General features: G+C 37.4%; 1 protein-coding gene across 1 annotated transcript in view; it reads left to right on the top strand.

Moving 5' to 3' along the window:
• Positions 1–13,571, top strand: part of LOC142339186 (glutamate receptor ionotropic, NMDA 1-like) — a 127,156-nt gene extending 113,585 nt beyond the window's left edge. The window contains exons 13-18 of the mRNA XM_075388985.1: positions 1,854–2,105; positions 2,353–2,510; positions 4,946–5,038; positions 10,381–10,559; positions 11,565–11,710; positions 12,525–13,571. Coding sequence (XP_075245100.1) covers positions 1,854–2,105; positions 2,353–2,510; positions 4,946–5,038; positions 10,381–10,559; positions 11,565–11,710; positions 12,525–13,382 — 1,686 coding nt within the window. The 3' untranslated portion in view covers positions 13,383–13,571. The remainder of the gene's footprint in view (positions 1–1,853; positions 2,106–2,352; positions 2,511–4,945; positions 5,039–10,380; positions 10,560–11,564; positions 11,711–12,524) is intronic.
• The last annotated feature ends 687 nt before the right edge of the window (positions 13,572–14,258 follow it).

Below are 14,258 nucleotides of genomic sequence, written 5' to 3' on the forward strand. Positions count from 1 at the left end.
TCATATCTTACGGTTTTTACTACTTTGACAGCACTAGCTCTCAAAATATTTTTTCCTTTTGGGTAGTTCTTGGTTGTTGTTCTGTCATCTCTCATTAATGATAGTTCTCTTTAGTTCTTTTCATGAGGGATATTTGAGCCTGTATAACTTTTTCATTTCAAAACTGCAATTTTTGGCGCCTTTAAGACTACTTGTTTTTAAGAATTTGTAATATTTTTTTTTTATTTTCACGTATTCTGCTTTCAAAAAATATTCGTGATTTTTTATATTGACTGTTTTTGTAATTAATAATCGCCGTCAGCCTCTCAACGGCTGTTAATTAAGAGCTCTTTTTAAAAATTCGCTTTACTTTTTGATCACGTTTTTCGTTGTACATGAGTTACGGTTTTCACGCTCGTTTTCTGACTTACCTCACTCACTGTTTGAAATGAATCGATTTTAAATTTTTCACGCATTGAATTATGTAATGTGGTACATACGATCAAAGTCAAAAGAGCAAATCAAAAGAAACGGGATAAACCGATAAAGTCCCGTCATTAAGTCATGGCGCATTAAGTTAGCAATATTTATTGGAGCAATTGTTAGCTGACATTGGTATAAAACTTAATAGCTTTCAGTTTAGAAGCTGAATTTAGTATAGTTTTAGAATCTAACATAAACCGAATTAGATCATTTTTTGAAACTTTGGAAAATATTTCGTCGATTTCGATTACTTTTTCCTTTTCTGTTTCAATCCCAATGTGCCGCGAGCACGTCAACGGCGGCCCTTTTCCGGTCATCTGCCGGCTGTGTTTGTTTTTGTTGTCCTATCGGTCAGTCTTATAAATGATAGGTCTCATTTGCTTTCTATTTAGGCATAATTGAAGTTATTGTAAAGTTTTCAGTTAATTGCTAATATAATTGTCGTGGACACATTTTTTTAGACTTTTTTTCGAACTTTCGATCGTTGCATTTAATTCTACTTTTGTTGCTTTGTCCCCAAATTTTTGGCATTAAGTTTGATATATGCTTTCTTTTGATTGATAGTGCAATATACGTCGAAGAGTTCGAGTTTTAGTTAAGTGTTTCTTTGACTTAGATGTCACTTGTTTTCAGTTACATTCTTAAGAATAGATTTTTTGCCAATTGTTTGTTGTCCTTTTACTTTGTTTGCATTGGTTTTACTCAAAGTTGGTGTTGCCGGTCTAAACTCTCACTGTGTTAGGGTCTTTTGAGATCGAGGTTGTCGCGGAATAGTTACTCCGATATCATCGTTTTTTAAAGAAGTGAAATAAATTTGTATAATTATTTTTTATAGTTTTGTTTACTTTCGTCTAGACTTTTTATTTGATTTTTTTTTGTGTGTGTTCGGCTGCTGTTATTTTAAAGAGCCTGATTGTCTTAACCCCCGTTGCTTCTTCTTCTCAAATTCGCTCATTCTTCTCAAATTGCTTTTAAACAGCAGTTGCCCATCAATGCAATCTAAATTGAACAGAGTCACAAAAACAATATCAAGAATAGAAACGGGATAAACCCATAAAGCTCAATTTTGATGCCCGCTACTTGAACTTTGTTTTCTTTTGTTACCATCGCTAATGCTTAGTGGTATTGATATTAGCCCCTGTTTCCCCTCATAATGAAACATGTCTAACGACTAGATTGAAATAAACTTTAAAATAGTTCGCACTTTAAAAATATTTTTTGTACAAAAATCAATTTTCATCTATCTGTTTTTTTCAATCCCAATCAGGGTTATGGGAATCAATGGCGGCTTTTTTCCAGCAATCTGCTGGTTATGTTGTAAATTTCGATATTTGATTTTGAATTTAAGGACCCGAATCACACATAAAAATGATTTTTTTTTGCATATCCAGGTGAACCACGGTGAGGGTTCAGTCGAAGAGGAGGATGCCCTCAATCTCTCCTCAGCAATGTGGTTTGCATGGGGTGTCCTCCTGAACAGTGGCATAGGAGAGGGAACCCCTCGCAGCTTCAGTGCCCGAGTGTTGGGTGTTGTGTGGGCTGGATTTGCTATGATCATCGTGGCATCCTACACTGCAAACCTGGCCGCTTTCCTGGTGCTTGATCGTCCAGAGGCAGAAATAGCTGGAATCAATGATGCTAGGGTTAGTTGGTTTTACGCTCTTTTCAAAACCGTCGTTGGGATACGCGTCTAGATAGGATATTTCAGGAAAAGTTTCTGGTTATCTGATTTGCTTGGAATTTGAATGATTCTACGTGAATGTTTATTGATCTGTATTTTTGAAATGGTTTGACAGTAAAGACAGTAGTCAAGTACTCGTCCGGTCGTTCGAGAGCAATTAGCCCGACGTTAGTCGTTTTGTTCTGTTTGGTCATTTTTTGCGATTTTAGATGCGGAATCCGTCTGACGCTTACAAGTATGGTACTGTAAAGGACAGTGCAGTGCAGGCCTACTTCAAACGAAAGGTGGAGATGTCCAACATGTACAGGTTCATGCTACGCTTCAGTCGCTCTTCCGCCCAGGAAGCCATCGAGGATGTGCGCAAGGGGTCAGTTAAATCACATTCCTATCCTGTCTTAGAAAAAGCAGTTTTTTTTTGTTCCTGACAGTCTTTTTCAAAAACGTGGGTTTTTGGGTTGTTGTGGTGGCTGAACTACCACACGCACCTGCTGCAAGTTTTAAAATACCAGATCTCTGCGTTGCAAGATTGTTTTCTCACTGACTTCATCAGGGTCACCTAGCTTATACTTCTTTTAATTTTCACAAGCTTTCATAATTAGAACTTAGCTTAGCCGCAGAGCCATAGCCGGAGGCCATTAGTTGTATCATTTGGTTATTAATATCCGCACAGCGATAGCTGGGGCTATTATTGAATTGTATTGGGGTGCTGTCTTTTTTTTAAGATCTGTTCACACATTTTCATGATTTTTGAAGTCAAATTGGAGTAGTGATTTTGGTCACGCCGGAAGAGGAAATGGAGCGAAAAAGCGAGTGGTTTTGTTTTACGGCGTGCATTTTTTTGCTCTAATTTTAAAGTAGAGTGAGAAAACTGTGTTTGAGCAAAAATTTGCTTTCTCGCTATTGTTTTTGTATTCACATGCGGCAATTTCACTTTAATTTTTACTGTTTTTTTTTTCGATTTTTTGGATCGGGTTTTTTTTTCTAAATGGTTTTACCAGTCCATTCATAGTTCATTCTAGGCCTAGTTTTTTGTTTGAACCAAATTTCCATTTCTGGCTAGTGGTTTTTTGTTCACATGCGGCATTTTAACATTGATTTTCTGTTTTTTTTTTAAATATGGTTTTGCCAATTCACTCATAGGCCGTTCTAGGTCCAGTTTTTTCTGTGTAGTCAATGAAAATTCTTTGAATTGTACGTCAGGAATTGTCCTGCTATGTTTTTCATTTCGTCGTCAAGATTTTTGCTACGACCATAAAACGGTGTTTGAACAAAACTTTGCTTTCTCGGTAGTTGTTTTTTTGTTCACATGCGGCGTTTTGACATTGATTTTTCCTGTTTTTTTCGATTTTTTTCTCTTTTTTTCTAAATGGTTTCCTCAATTTAATATAGTCCATTGTAGTTCTAATGTTTTGTTTGACTTTGCTGCGTTTTCGACATTTTGCATGAAATCTGTTTGACTTCTCGTGGCTAGTTTTATCCTTCGCTCATTCTGCTCAAAGTGCTTTTAAGCAGTAGTTGCTCAGCAAGACAAAGTAAAATGAACAGAATTTTGTATAAAAAACAATAAGAAATAGAACCAGGATAAACCCATAAAGCCCAGTTTTAGATGTCCGCTACTTGAACTTTTTTTTCTTAAGTATTAGTTACTCTCTCTAAGTACGTTAGAACAAAATCTTAGTCGCCCGAGGGAATTAGTGTCCGGACAAGAGGGCGCTTGCGTCCGAGTGCTGGGCACGAGGTCCGAGTGGACTAAAATTTTGTTTTAAGGTAGTTATAGATATATAGGGTACGAAATTGTTGATTAATAGCCGCCCTCATCTTCTCAGCCGGCTATTATAGCGCTCCTATTTTTTTTTTACTTCGTCGAATAAAAAAATGTTTCGCTTTACCTCATTTTGCCGCCTTTTCAACATTTTGCGTGAAATCTTTTTGACTTCTCTAGGCTAGTTTCTCTCTTCTCTCATTCTGCTAAAAGTGATTTCGAACATCAGTTGCTCAGCAAAGCAATTCAAAATGAACAGAGTCAGTATAAAAAATTGAAGTCAGAAATTGAAACGGGATAAACCCATAAAGCCCAATTTTAGATGCCCGCTATTTGAACGTCGGTCCTACAAGTATTAGTTACCTCTCTCTAATGCTTATTGTTATTGATAGTAGCCACTGTAGCCTCTCTCTAAGAAACAGAAGTATGTTCAACTACGAAATGCCATCAAAATAAATCGAACTTAAAAAATTGTTTTTGTACAAAAATCTTTTTTTTCAATATCTTCTGTTATTTCAATCCCAATCATGCTTATTGGAATCAACGGCGGCTATTTTCCGGCAATCTGCCGGGTATGTTTTTCATTTGAGTACAAGTTAAGAGTACAAGTTTGCAAATTAGCGAAAGCAAAGTCAGATATATTAGTTTGGAAGATTGAACTTAAACTCACTTCTTTAAGTCTAACTTCATTCTTTCAAACTAAACTCTCTGTCTTGGAGTTTTAGTGACCTATAAAACCGTACGCTGGGTTCTCTGATACATATTTGTATTGATGCAAATCCCTGTATCCTCTCATTAAGAAGCAGGAGTACGTCGCACTTAAAAATCCGAGCAAAACAACGAGCACTTTGTAAAAGTATATTGTAAAATCTGTAATACAATTATTCTGCAATAAATATAATCGTAAAATCTGTTTTTTAAATTTTCTTGTTCTTTCAATCAGAATATGGGCTCTGGGAATCAGTGGAGGCAATTGTCCGGCAATCTTACGGGTATGTTTATGATTGATTTACGAATTAATGAGTACTCTTTGTATTTAGAGATTTGGATGCCTTCATTTGGGATTCTGCTGTGTTGGATTACGAGACCTCCAGGGATTGCTCCCTCATAACAGTTGGCGAAATGTTCCACAGGCAAGAATTCTATTAATAAATGTTTCTTGATCAATAGTCGTCGAAGTTACACGGATTGTTTACTTTGCACGTCTTTCTCTTTAAAAAAATGGGAATCGTTTCTAAAATGGCGCTAGCTGTTTGATGTGAATAATCGAGTGCTCATACCGTTTTTGTTATACCAGTGTTTGACAAAATAGTGTGCCCTGTTCAAATCAATTTATAGAGTGCTGTATTTTGGTGCCGGTATAAAAGAAGGTGCTGTATTTTTAGAATTTTTATTACTACCACTAAAACCGAACCGACGGAATGGAGGGGTTTATTGTTGCTGAAGCTTTGGAAGCAGATTAACTTCAAATGCATCATAAAACATGGCCTGTTGCGCGGTTGCAAAATATACAGCACCTATAAATGTGCTTTGTCTGATCTCCGGTCTCAAATTTTACAATAATTTTTAGATGATGAACGTAGCATTGCCACATTAAACCGAAGACTTCATATGTTTGGACAACCGGAACATTGTGTCCTTCGATATCGAAGTTTTACAAAATATATTAATACCTTGGTAAACATTGCCAAATTGTCACGAGTGGAATTCCACGGATTAGAACGGATAGTTTCAGATCTTAATACGTATGGTTGAAAACATGAATCTTAGTTGTCCGTTTAACTCATTGTTAGGTCAGGATATAGCCACCGGCGAACATTTTTTTCCAGTAGCCTGTGTGATCAAAGGACGTAACAAAGAGGAACTTCGTTTGCTTGAAAGAAAAAATTAGTGTTCGGGGCAGAGTTGAGACGAGGCGAAGCCCAGTTCAAACGAAGCCCGACACAAATCAATGAGACATTAAAAGTTGTTCATTGGTCATTTCAGAACTCCTATCCAATGAACGAAAACGGAGTGACTGCTTCATTTTTTGTTGACTTTGAGGAAAACAGTTAAAAATTGCTTATGTTAAACCATGAAATTGCACAGCAAGAAGTTCAACAAAGAATTTAAATAAAATTGATTGCAAAATTTTTGTTCGCGTCAGAAGAGAATAACCAAAGTAATTTCCAAAAGACTAGTAGATCTTGAAAAAAGACTTACCGATGTTGCTTGATTAATTGCTCTCGAACGAAGTTCGTAGCAATTACTGTAAACATGTTGGTCTTTTTTAAGCAAATTTTTCGCTTGACCTTTTTTGCACTTTTCTTCTAGAACATTCTTTGACTTCTCAAGTGACTTTTTCACGTTTTCATTCTTCATTTTTGAGTGATCTCTTTTGTTCGCACTCTGAAGTACAGCTTGTTGCTGATATAAAAGCGATTGCAGCATACCAAAATCAAGGGCCTGAAAGCCGAGTGGGCAGTACTTCTGTTGAGGGATCGGGAGGTTCATGGTTCGAAGCCCGGCGTGTGCAACTATATTTGCAACCATAAAGAAAAATTTATCTAGGCTACAGCCCCTGAAATAAATTGCCTCGCCTCTCGTTCGAGAGCAATTCTTCTGACTTTAGTTGGTTTATTAATAGCCGCACAGCGATAGCTGGGGCTATTATTGGCCTTCTCTTGGTTTTTATTTCGGTATTTTTGTTACGACCATATGACGTCACAGCCACTTTTTGTTACGTCACAGCCACTTTTTGTTCATTGGTTCATGCAATTTCAACTGAATTGCATGTGTGACGTCATTTTTCGCTCTTAGTGGAGCGAGTTTTTTTGTTCATGCGCGTGATTAAATTTTTGGTCACACTTGACTTACTTCACTCTCAAAAATGACTTCCTCAATTTGAAATTGACTTTTATTTACTTTAATTCAAAGAGATAAGGGCAAATGGGTGTGTGTCACTCTAAATGAAGGTTATTTGAGATCAGCTAATAGAGGCAGCAATAACTTATACAGATTTTTAATCAAAATATAACAGATCAGCCTTCAATGAAAAGACGAATTTTTTGTTCTGTCTTTTTTACTGTTTTTTTTAGACTGCCGATCTACGAATCTATTGCGGCTATTTTCTGGCAATCTGCCAGCTATGTTTTTTACTTGTACTACTCGGATTTTAACTTAACGATGAAAATTATTTTTTATACCTGCGAAGCTGTGAGCTGAGTAGGCACATTGCGGTGATTTTGACTTTGTCTTCGTCGTCGGACTCTTTTTCGCTTTGCAAGTATTTACATAGAATTACTGAAAAGACAATTTTTTGAATGACTACTTCTCCCTAAAGGCTTTTGCGTGCGTGACGTCATTTGTCGCTCTCAAGATAGTGTTTAGGTCATTGTTGTAACTGGATTTTAATCGTGTATAACTTAAACTACTCAATGAAATGACCCTTGCACTCCAAAAAACTTTTTGCACACAGTTAAGTTTAAGCTTGTCTAAGGTCAAAGAAACAGATGTGTAGTAAAGATCCCTAAGAAATGCGTCTGCGGAACGAAATTGGTGAAGCCATAACAACTTATCGGTAAAATTTCTAATAGTTTTTCTAAGGTAGTGTCGACAACTCCAAATTATTTCGGAAGCGGTTTCTATCTGAATTGTTTTTGTTATTAAGTGTTCCCAAATAAAGTTTTAAGCATTTGTTATTTGCTGTCTAATGAGGTTTGTTGCAATTATACTAGTCAAGTCGTCTTTTTTTAATGTGATTGTTCGTTTGACCGTTCGTTTGTTAATAGCTGCGGTAGCAACGATTGAGTGGAGCTATTGTGCGTCTCCTGTCTTTTTTTACAATCGAAAGGATTTGGATTATATTGTGTAGTTGCTTTTTAGAGATGAGCTCATCTTACTTCGACTTGTTCTTCTAATTAGAAGTCAATTTAGTGGTGATTTCAGTCACATTGGAGTAGTAAAGGGATCGAAAAAGCAAGAACTTTTTTGATCTGATTTTGAAAGGGAGTGAGAAACAGGCGTTCGAGCACATTTTCATTTATTGACATAAGGCGATTTCGCTGCTAGCTTCATTTTTGCCGCAGGTTTTTAAATGGCAACACCAGTGTTCTAGTGCTACATAGTTGCTAATTTTCATTTCCTCTGTGGGTAGCTAATGGTTTTGTGCGTTTGGTAATTGCTTTGTTGTCCTCTCTATATTCTAAGCTGAGCTCTCATTCAATATTAGGCAATGGTTTGTAATGAGAGCTTTTCCACGTACGCAATTCTACTTTTGTTTTTATTAATAGCCGCACAGCGATAGCTGGGGCTATTATTGGCCTTCTCTTGGTTTTTTTTATTTCGTCGTCATGATTTTTGTTACGACCATATGACGTCACAGCCACTTTTTGTTCATTGGTTCATGCAATTTCAACTGAATTGCATGTGTGACGTCATTTTTCGCTCTTAGTCGAGCGAGTTTTTTTGTTCATGCGCGTGATTAAATTTTTGGTCACACTTGACTTACTTCACTCTCAAAAATGACTTCCTCAATTTGAAATTGACTTTTATTTACTTTAATTCAAAGAGATAAGGGCAAATGGGTGTGTGTCACTCTAAATGAAGGTTATTTGAGATCAGCTAATAGAGGCAGCAATAACTTATACAGATTTTTAATCAAAATATAACAGATCAGCCTTCAATGAAAAGACGAATTTTTTTGTTGTCTTTTTTACTGTTTTTTTAGACTGCCGATCTACAAATCTATTGCGGCTGTTTTCTGGCAATCTGCCAGCTATGTTTGTTTTTGTTCGGTTTTCATGATTGCTTTTGTGAGCATTACATGTGTTTTTATGGTACTTACTTGCATTTGTTGAATCCCTCAGTGGATGGATATTAGTTTTTGAGCTCTTTGTTTAAAAAACATTGGTATTTTTTGCCCATTTTTGTTTTTGCTGTCTTTTAGTCACTTTAATTGGAGGTCACATTGGGTTTTCAATGAAAGACAAGTGAACCGCCTTGTTGTTTGCAGTTGATAGATGAAGATTTTTACGACTTTGATAACATGTATTTTCATAAAATATTAATGAGTTTTTCAATTTTGCCCGTTTTTGTTCGTTGGTAGCCTTATCACTTAATCTCAGTATTTAATTGTTCCAGTTGATAGGTGAAGCCTTTGTAACTTTGACAAATTTTTATATTTTCATATTTTCGAGACTTCATTTGTCCTACATTTGTTGTTGTTTAGCGTTTCTCCCTATGGAAATGACTGTTCACATTGGGTCTTTATTAAGGCACATCTGAACCGAATTTGCGTAGTCAGAAAAGTATTAGTTGTTTTTACGCCTGAGGCGGTGTGTTTTTAAAAATATTATTGTCTCTTTTTGACCCTTTTTGTTTTTTGTTGTCTTTTCGCTCAATCTCAATAATAATTGATTGCATTAGCCTTCTGTTGCCACAAAAATTGATCCATTTATTTTCTAAGCTAATAGTTTTCTTGATTAAGCTCAATTTGTTTTCGAACTATTGCGGTGAATTTATTATTATTTCTTACTGTTGTCTTCGCTTGTTTTTTTTTGTCACTAGATCCTTTAGTATAAATAATAAAAGGATTTATGTGCTTTATAAGGTTAATTAGTTTGATGAGCTCATGGTTTTCAGTATGTAGTCACGTGCTTAATGGCTTCCACGTCATAAGGAACAGGGAGAAAAAATTATTTTGAAATTGTTCTTTTGCTTTGATGCTTTTTGTTTGTGGGGTCATGTGTTCTGTGTTTTTTTTTTGTCAACAGAACACGTGACCCTACAAACAAAAAAAATATCAGAACAAAGGAACAGTTTCAAAAAATCTTTCTCCCCGTTCTTTATTTGACGTGGAAGCCATTAAGCAAGTGACTATACACTACAATCCTTTAGCACATCAAACTAACTAACGTTATAAAGCACATAAATTATTTTGTGTTGCAATGCTGGTAGCCAGGCTACTAAATTTTCCATTTTCTTCAATTGTAGTTCAGGACAGCCTGCTATGGTTTTGTTTCGACAAGATTTTTGATACAACCATATGACGTCAGGCTCTGTTCATATCAGCTATTGTTACCTCACCCTCAAAATGACTTCTCTCTCTAATTGATTTTAGGGTACTTTAATTGGAGAAGTTGGGGTCAATTGAGTTGGTATATCTCAATGTAATTGAAGTTTGTTTGAAGGAAGCTTTACGTATTTCTAAATCAGTTGAAAACATCATAACAAGTAATGGATAAACAAATTTGTTTTTTTAATATAGGGCTCATTCTTATCATTAGTAATTCGAGGCTCAAGGTATACGAAGATATCACAGCTAATTTTTGGTTCGATTAGTGATATCATTATAAAAGCGTTGAGATACCAGGAACAGATTAGCGTAGTTTGAGAACAGTATGGGAAGAAGGAAGTAGTACTTTTGCTTAAAAGTGAAAAAAGTATACTGAAAGATCTATGAAACATACTCCGTGAAACAATAGGTTGGTTACAGGTCCGGATACGGTATCGGGATGGCAAAAGACAGTGCCTGGAAGGAGGATATATCACTGAGGATCCTCCAGTTCCACGAAGATGGCTTCATGGAGACCCTTGACAACAATTGGATGAAGAGCAAGACATGTGACAACAGTGACTCACAGCCGGCCACACTAGGGTTGGAAAATATGGCGGGTGAGTTGTGGTGGTCCGTGGCTTCATTATTGTCACAAATCTGCTTCTGATTAAACGAAATTGTGTTCATGCCAAAGTGATTGCAATCCTATAGCTAGAAAAAAAAGGAGTGTTGTATTAGGACTGTTTTAAGCAACGTGCCTATGAAAAGAATTTGATACCGTTAGTCTTGCAATGCATTTTTGTTACTACCAATTTTTGTCTGACCGATGAATTTTTGTAACTTATTGCTGTAACTTATTGCATGGAGAAAAGGGATAGTGGCAAGGCCCAAGGGTAGGCATAAAATTGCTGAGAAATTATCGGAGAGCCTTACTAGACAATGCGATTCACCAGAACTGCTGAGGAAACTTAAATTCATGGTGTGAAGGATTTACGCCCTTCTTGGATTTTTAGATCCCGCTACCCCACCCCGCCGCATTCTGTCGTGTTAGCAAAAATTCACAGTGTAAAGGGCAATTTTAATGGTTTGGACATTTTGCTTCCCTTCTTGTCCCTTTCTTTGCTACTCCCTCGCGCAGCCAGGCTAGCCTGACTGAGATTAAGTCCGAATTAAATTGCTGAGCAGCTCTGTTAGTGTACAATTCATTGAAACTGTTGAGACGACAAAATCATGGTGTTAAGGACATTTTTGACAATTTGATTCCCTCTCGTCCACCCCCTCCCATCTCATTCTCCTGACACCGCACGCTGGACCAACCCCCTCCCCCACACACTCCACTCTCCCTTGCTCCAACCCCACGATGCTATCCTCCCGCAGCCCACGTTGGCTACTACCTAAGCCGATTGCTCGCCGGTCGTTTGAGAGCAGTTCGACCGACGTTAGTTGATGATGTTTTTCCATTAACAGTCTAATGCGTATTTTTATTTTGTACTTAGTTTGTATAGCCTGATGAATGGAGGCTTTAGACTTTGCAATATATCTGATTATAAAGGTATGCAATATCAGTTATAGATGGCCATATTCCACAAGGGGCACTAGAAAAGGACTCCTTCTCTGTTCAGGTGTGTTCATGCTGGTGGGAGGAGGAATAGTGGCTGGGGTGGTGCTGATTTTCGTAGAGATGGCTTATAAGAGACACTATGGAAAACAGGAGAGACAAGAGGTAGTGGCCAGGGCAGCCTTCGATAGGTGGAGATCTGCTGTCAAGGTATCCAACTGTATCCAGTCATTACATCCGTTTAAATGATCATCCGTTATTAATAAATCACTTTTCATTCTGCTTATGTGTAGTAGTTTCGATTGAAATTAACAAAAAAATACACTTTGAGCCTACTGTCCGTTTTTAATTTCATTTGAATACTGTGAAAGATAATAAGAGATTATCAGTAATCATTTTTCGAAAAGGAAGATTGATTGTAAAACTGATTATTGAGTAGTCTGAATTACTATTTTCAATCAAATATTAATAAATTCCTGACTAATTTTGCTTCTAATATTGGTAGGCTCATCAATAAATATAACAAAAATGTTCAAATGACCTAACTTAGGATCAGTAATGCAGAGAGCCAGTAGATCTGACGTAACTTTGTGGTACACAAGATGCTGTAATTCTCAATACTTATCTTTAAACGTGGAAAATTTTAGGAAGCAGTAATTTTGAATGTGCTCCGCGAGAATTAAAATGGGAACTACTTCCTCTGTGTTACTAGTTCTCTCACATCTGTTGTACTCTTTCATTATGATGTTTTATCCCGCCATTTCAGGCTTCGCAAACTATTATGCGTGCAAAATTATGCATTAGTTCATTTGGATCTTTTCGGGTTGTGCCCCCCCCCCCCTTGTTTAGTGGATGTATATTCTCTGCTCCACCAGAGGCACGTGAAATATTTTTTAATAATAATCTATGTAACGTGCACGATCTATATCACTATGGCACGTGCTCTGTAACGGGGTAGGGGGCACAAACGATCCGTTCATTTTGAGCAGGTAAGCATTTTCATAACTTTTGTTTCTTGTTTCAGAACAAAAGTAGTCGTGGAAATGGCGATGGTGGAGTCTCGTATGTGCCCTCAACATACAGTATGGGCTCAAATACCAGACCATCGGAATCGAAGTTGAACCAATTGTTCGGAGGAAATTCAGCAGCTCAGAGCTACATACCAATGCACACTATGACTCCCTCAGCGTCCCAACCCTCAGATTTGACTATAACTAATGACCTTGGATCCCCCAGGCATCAGAGTTCAAATCCTCCTTATCATCATCATCACATGGGCGGTGGTGGAGGAGGAAATGTAAATGGCCCAAACCACCCTTGGGTTGGTGGACCGGCTGCTCAGTCAAACGCGCCGACGATGCTCAGGCAAAACCAGCATCAACCCAATCAGAATAATCCACCGCATATGGACAATGCCTCGCCTCAGATTCACAAAAACAGACCTGGGGTTACTCAAATGCACCAGAATTACCCGTTTTCAGGGGATCATAGCACAACTGTGTCTAATTCTGGTGTGACTAGCCCGCGAGGCATGTACCCAACAGGACCCCTAGACAAAGATGTGCAACCTAACCCCCCTAACAGTACCTCAACATTTGGCAAATCAAAACAGAAAAATCAACCGCAAACTGCTTTCGGAAACAAATCAGCTCCTAATCAGAACAACAAAAACTCGTCAACCCTGCCCCACAACAGACCGTGCAATAATGTAAACACTAACAACGGCAGTAGTCACAATAACAACAGTGCAAATCCCAATGATTCTTCAGTTAGCCCCGTCACTTTGGACCTGAAGCTTTTCGACCCCGATTTCGTACGTGAGAAATCTTCCGCTGGACGAATTTCGGCCAAGAGTTCTCGCGGAGACCTCCATCTGACGTGAAAAAAGCAGCACTGCCCCGAGGCTTGTTTGTGCACAAACTAATCCTAAGTTAACCCTGTAAATTTTGTGTAAGACGCAGACTTAGAGTGTGATCTATTTTGGGTTTATAATTTAATGAGTGATTAATTACTCCGCTATTTAAATTTTTAAATTAGATTTTATAAATGAGTGAATTAACTGATTTTCTAACTTCCTTTTTTTTTCCTGAGGTAGTAATGTTTTCCCCGGACTATCCAATTAACTAAATTTCACAGATGAGTATCTCCAAAAGCAGAGCTCTGGCTATAAAAATGTTTATAGCTAATACATCTGTTTACCGCTGATAACTTGAAGTTCGGGTATTTATTAAATCGAATGTGTAATTTCGCCAGCAAACCATATTGGAACCTAAATGAAGCAGTTTGATGGACATTTATTTGATGGACATTTATTTGATGGACATTTATTTGATTTGTTTGATGGACAAGCAGTTTTGGTATTGAAAGCAATTTAAGTAATTGCAGTCATCTTCGCTTTGTGTCGATTTAATTGTCACGAACTGCTGAATTTGAAACCATGCAAGTGGGAGATGCGCTCTGATACAATCTGCTGTTGATCCTCTGTACAAATACTAGCCCGAGAAAATCATCCGGGAAGAGCTAATTAGAAATCACTACAGAACGGGTTTATAAAACAACTGAACAAAACTAACTAACGGCTCTTTCGGGATGGGGTTTTACAGGCCGCGTCTGCAATCTTGTCTTATTTTTACCGCTACAAGGAAAGTAGTGGTCGTTGTTATGACTTAGATCGCGTTAGGATTCCCCTTCGTTTGGTGTGTCGATCACAAATAATTGCACGCAGAGCAAGTAAACACCCTCCTTTCGTAGCTTATAT

The sequence above is a fragment of the Convolutriloba macropyga genome, chromosome 5 (genome assembly GCF_964194025.1).
Source record: "Convolutriloba macropyga chromosome 5, txConMacr16.3, whole genome shotgun sequence".
NCBI lineage: Eukaryota > Metazoa > Xenacoelomorpha > Acoela > Convolutidae > Convolutriloba > Convolutriloba macropyga.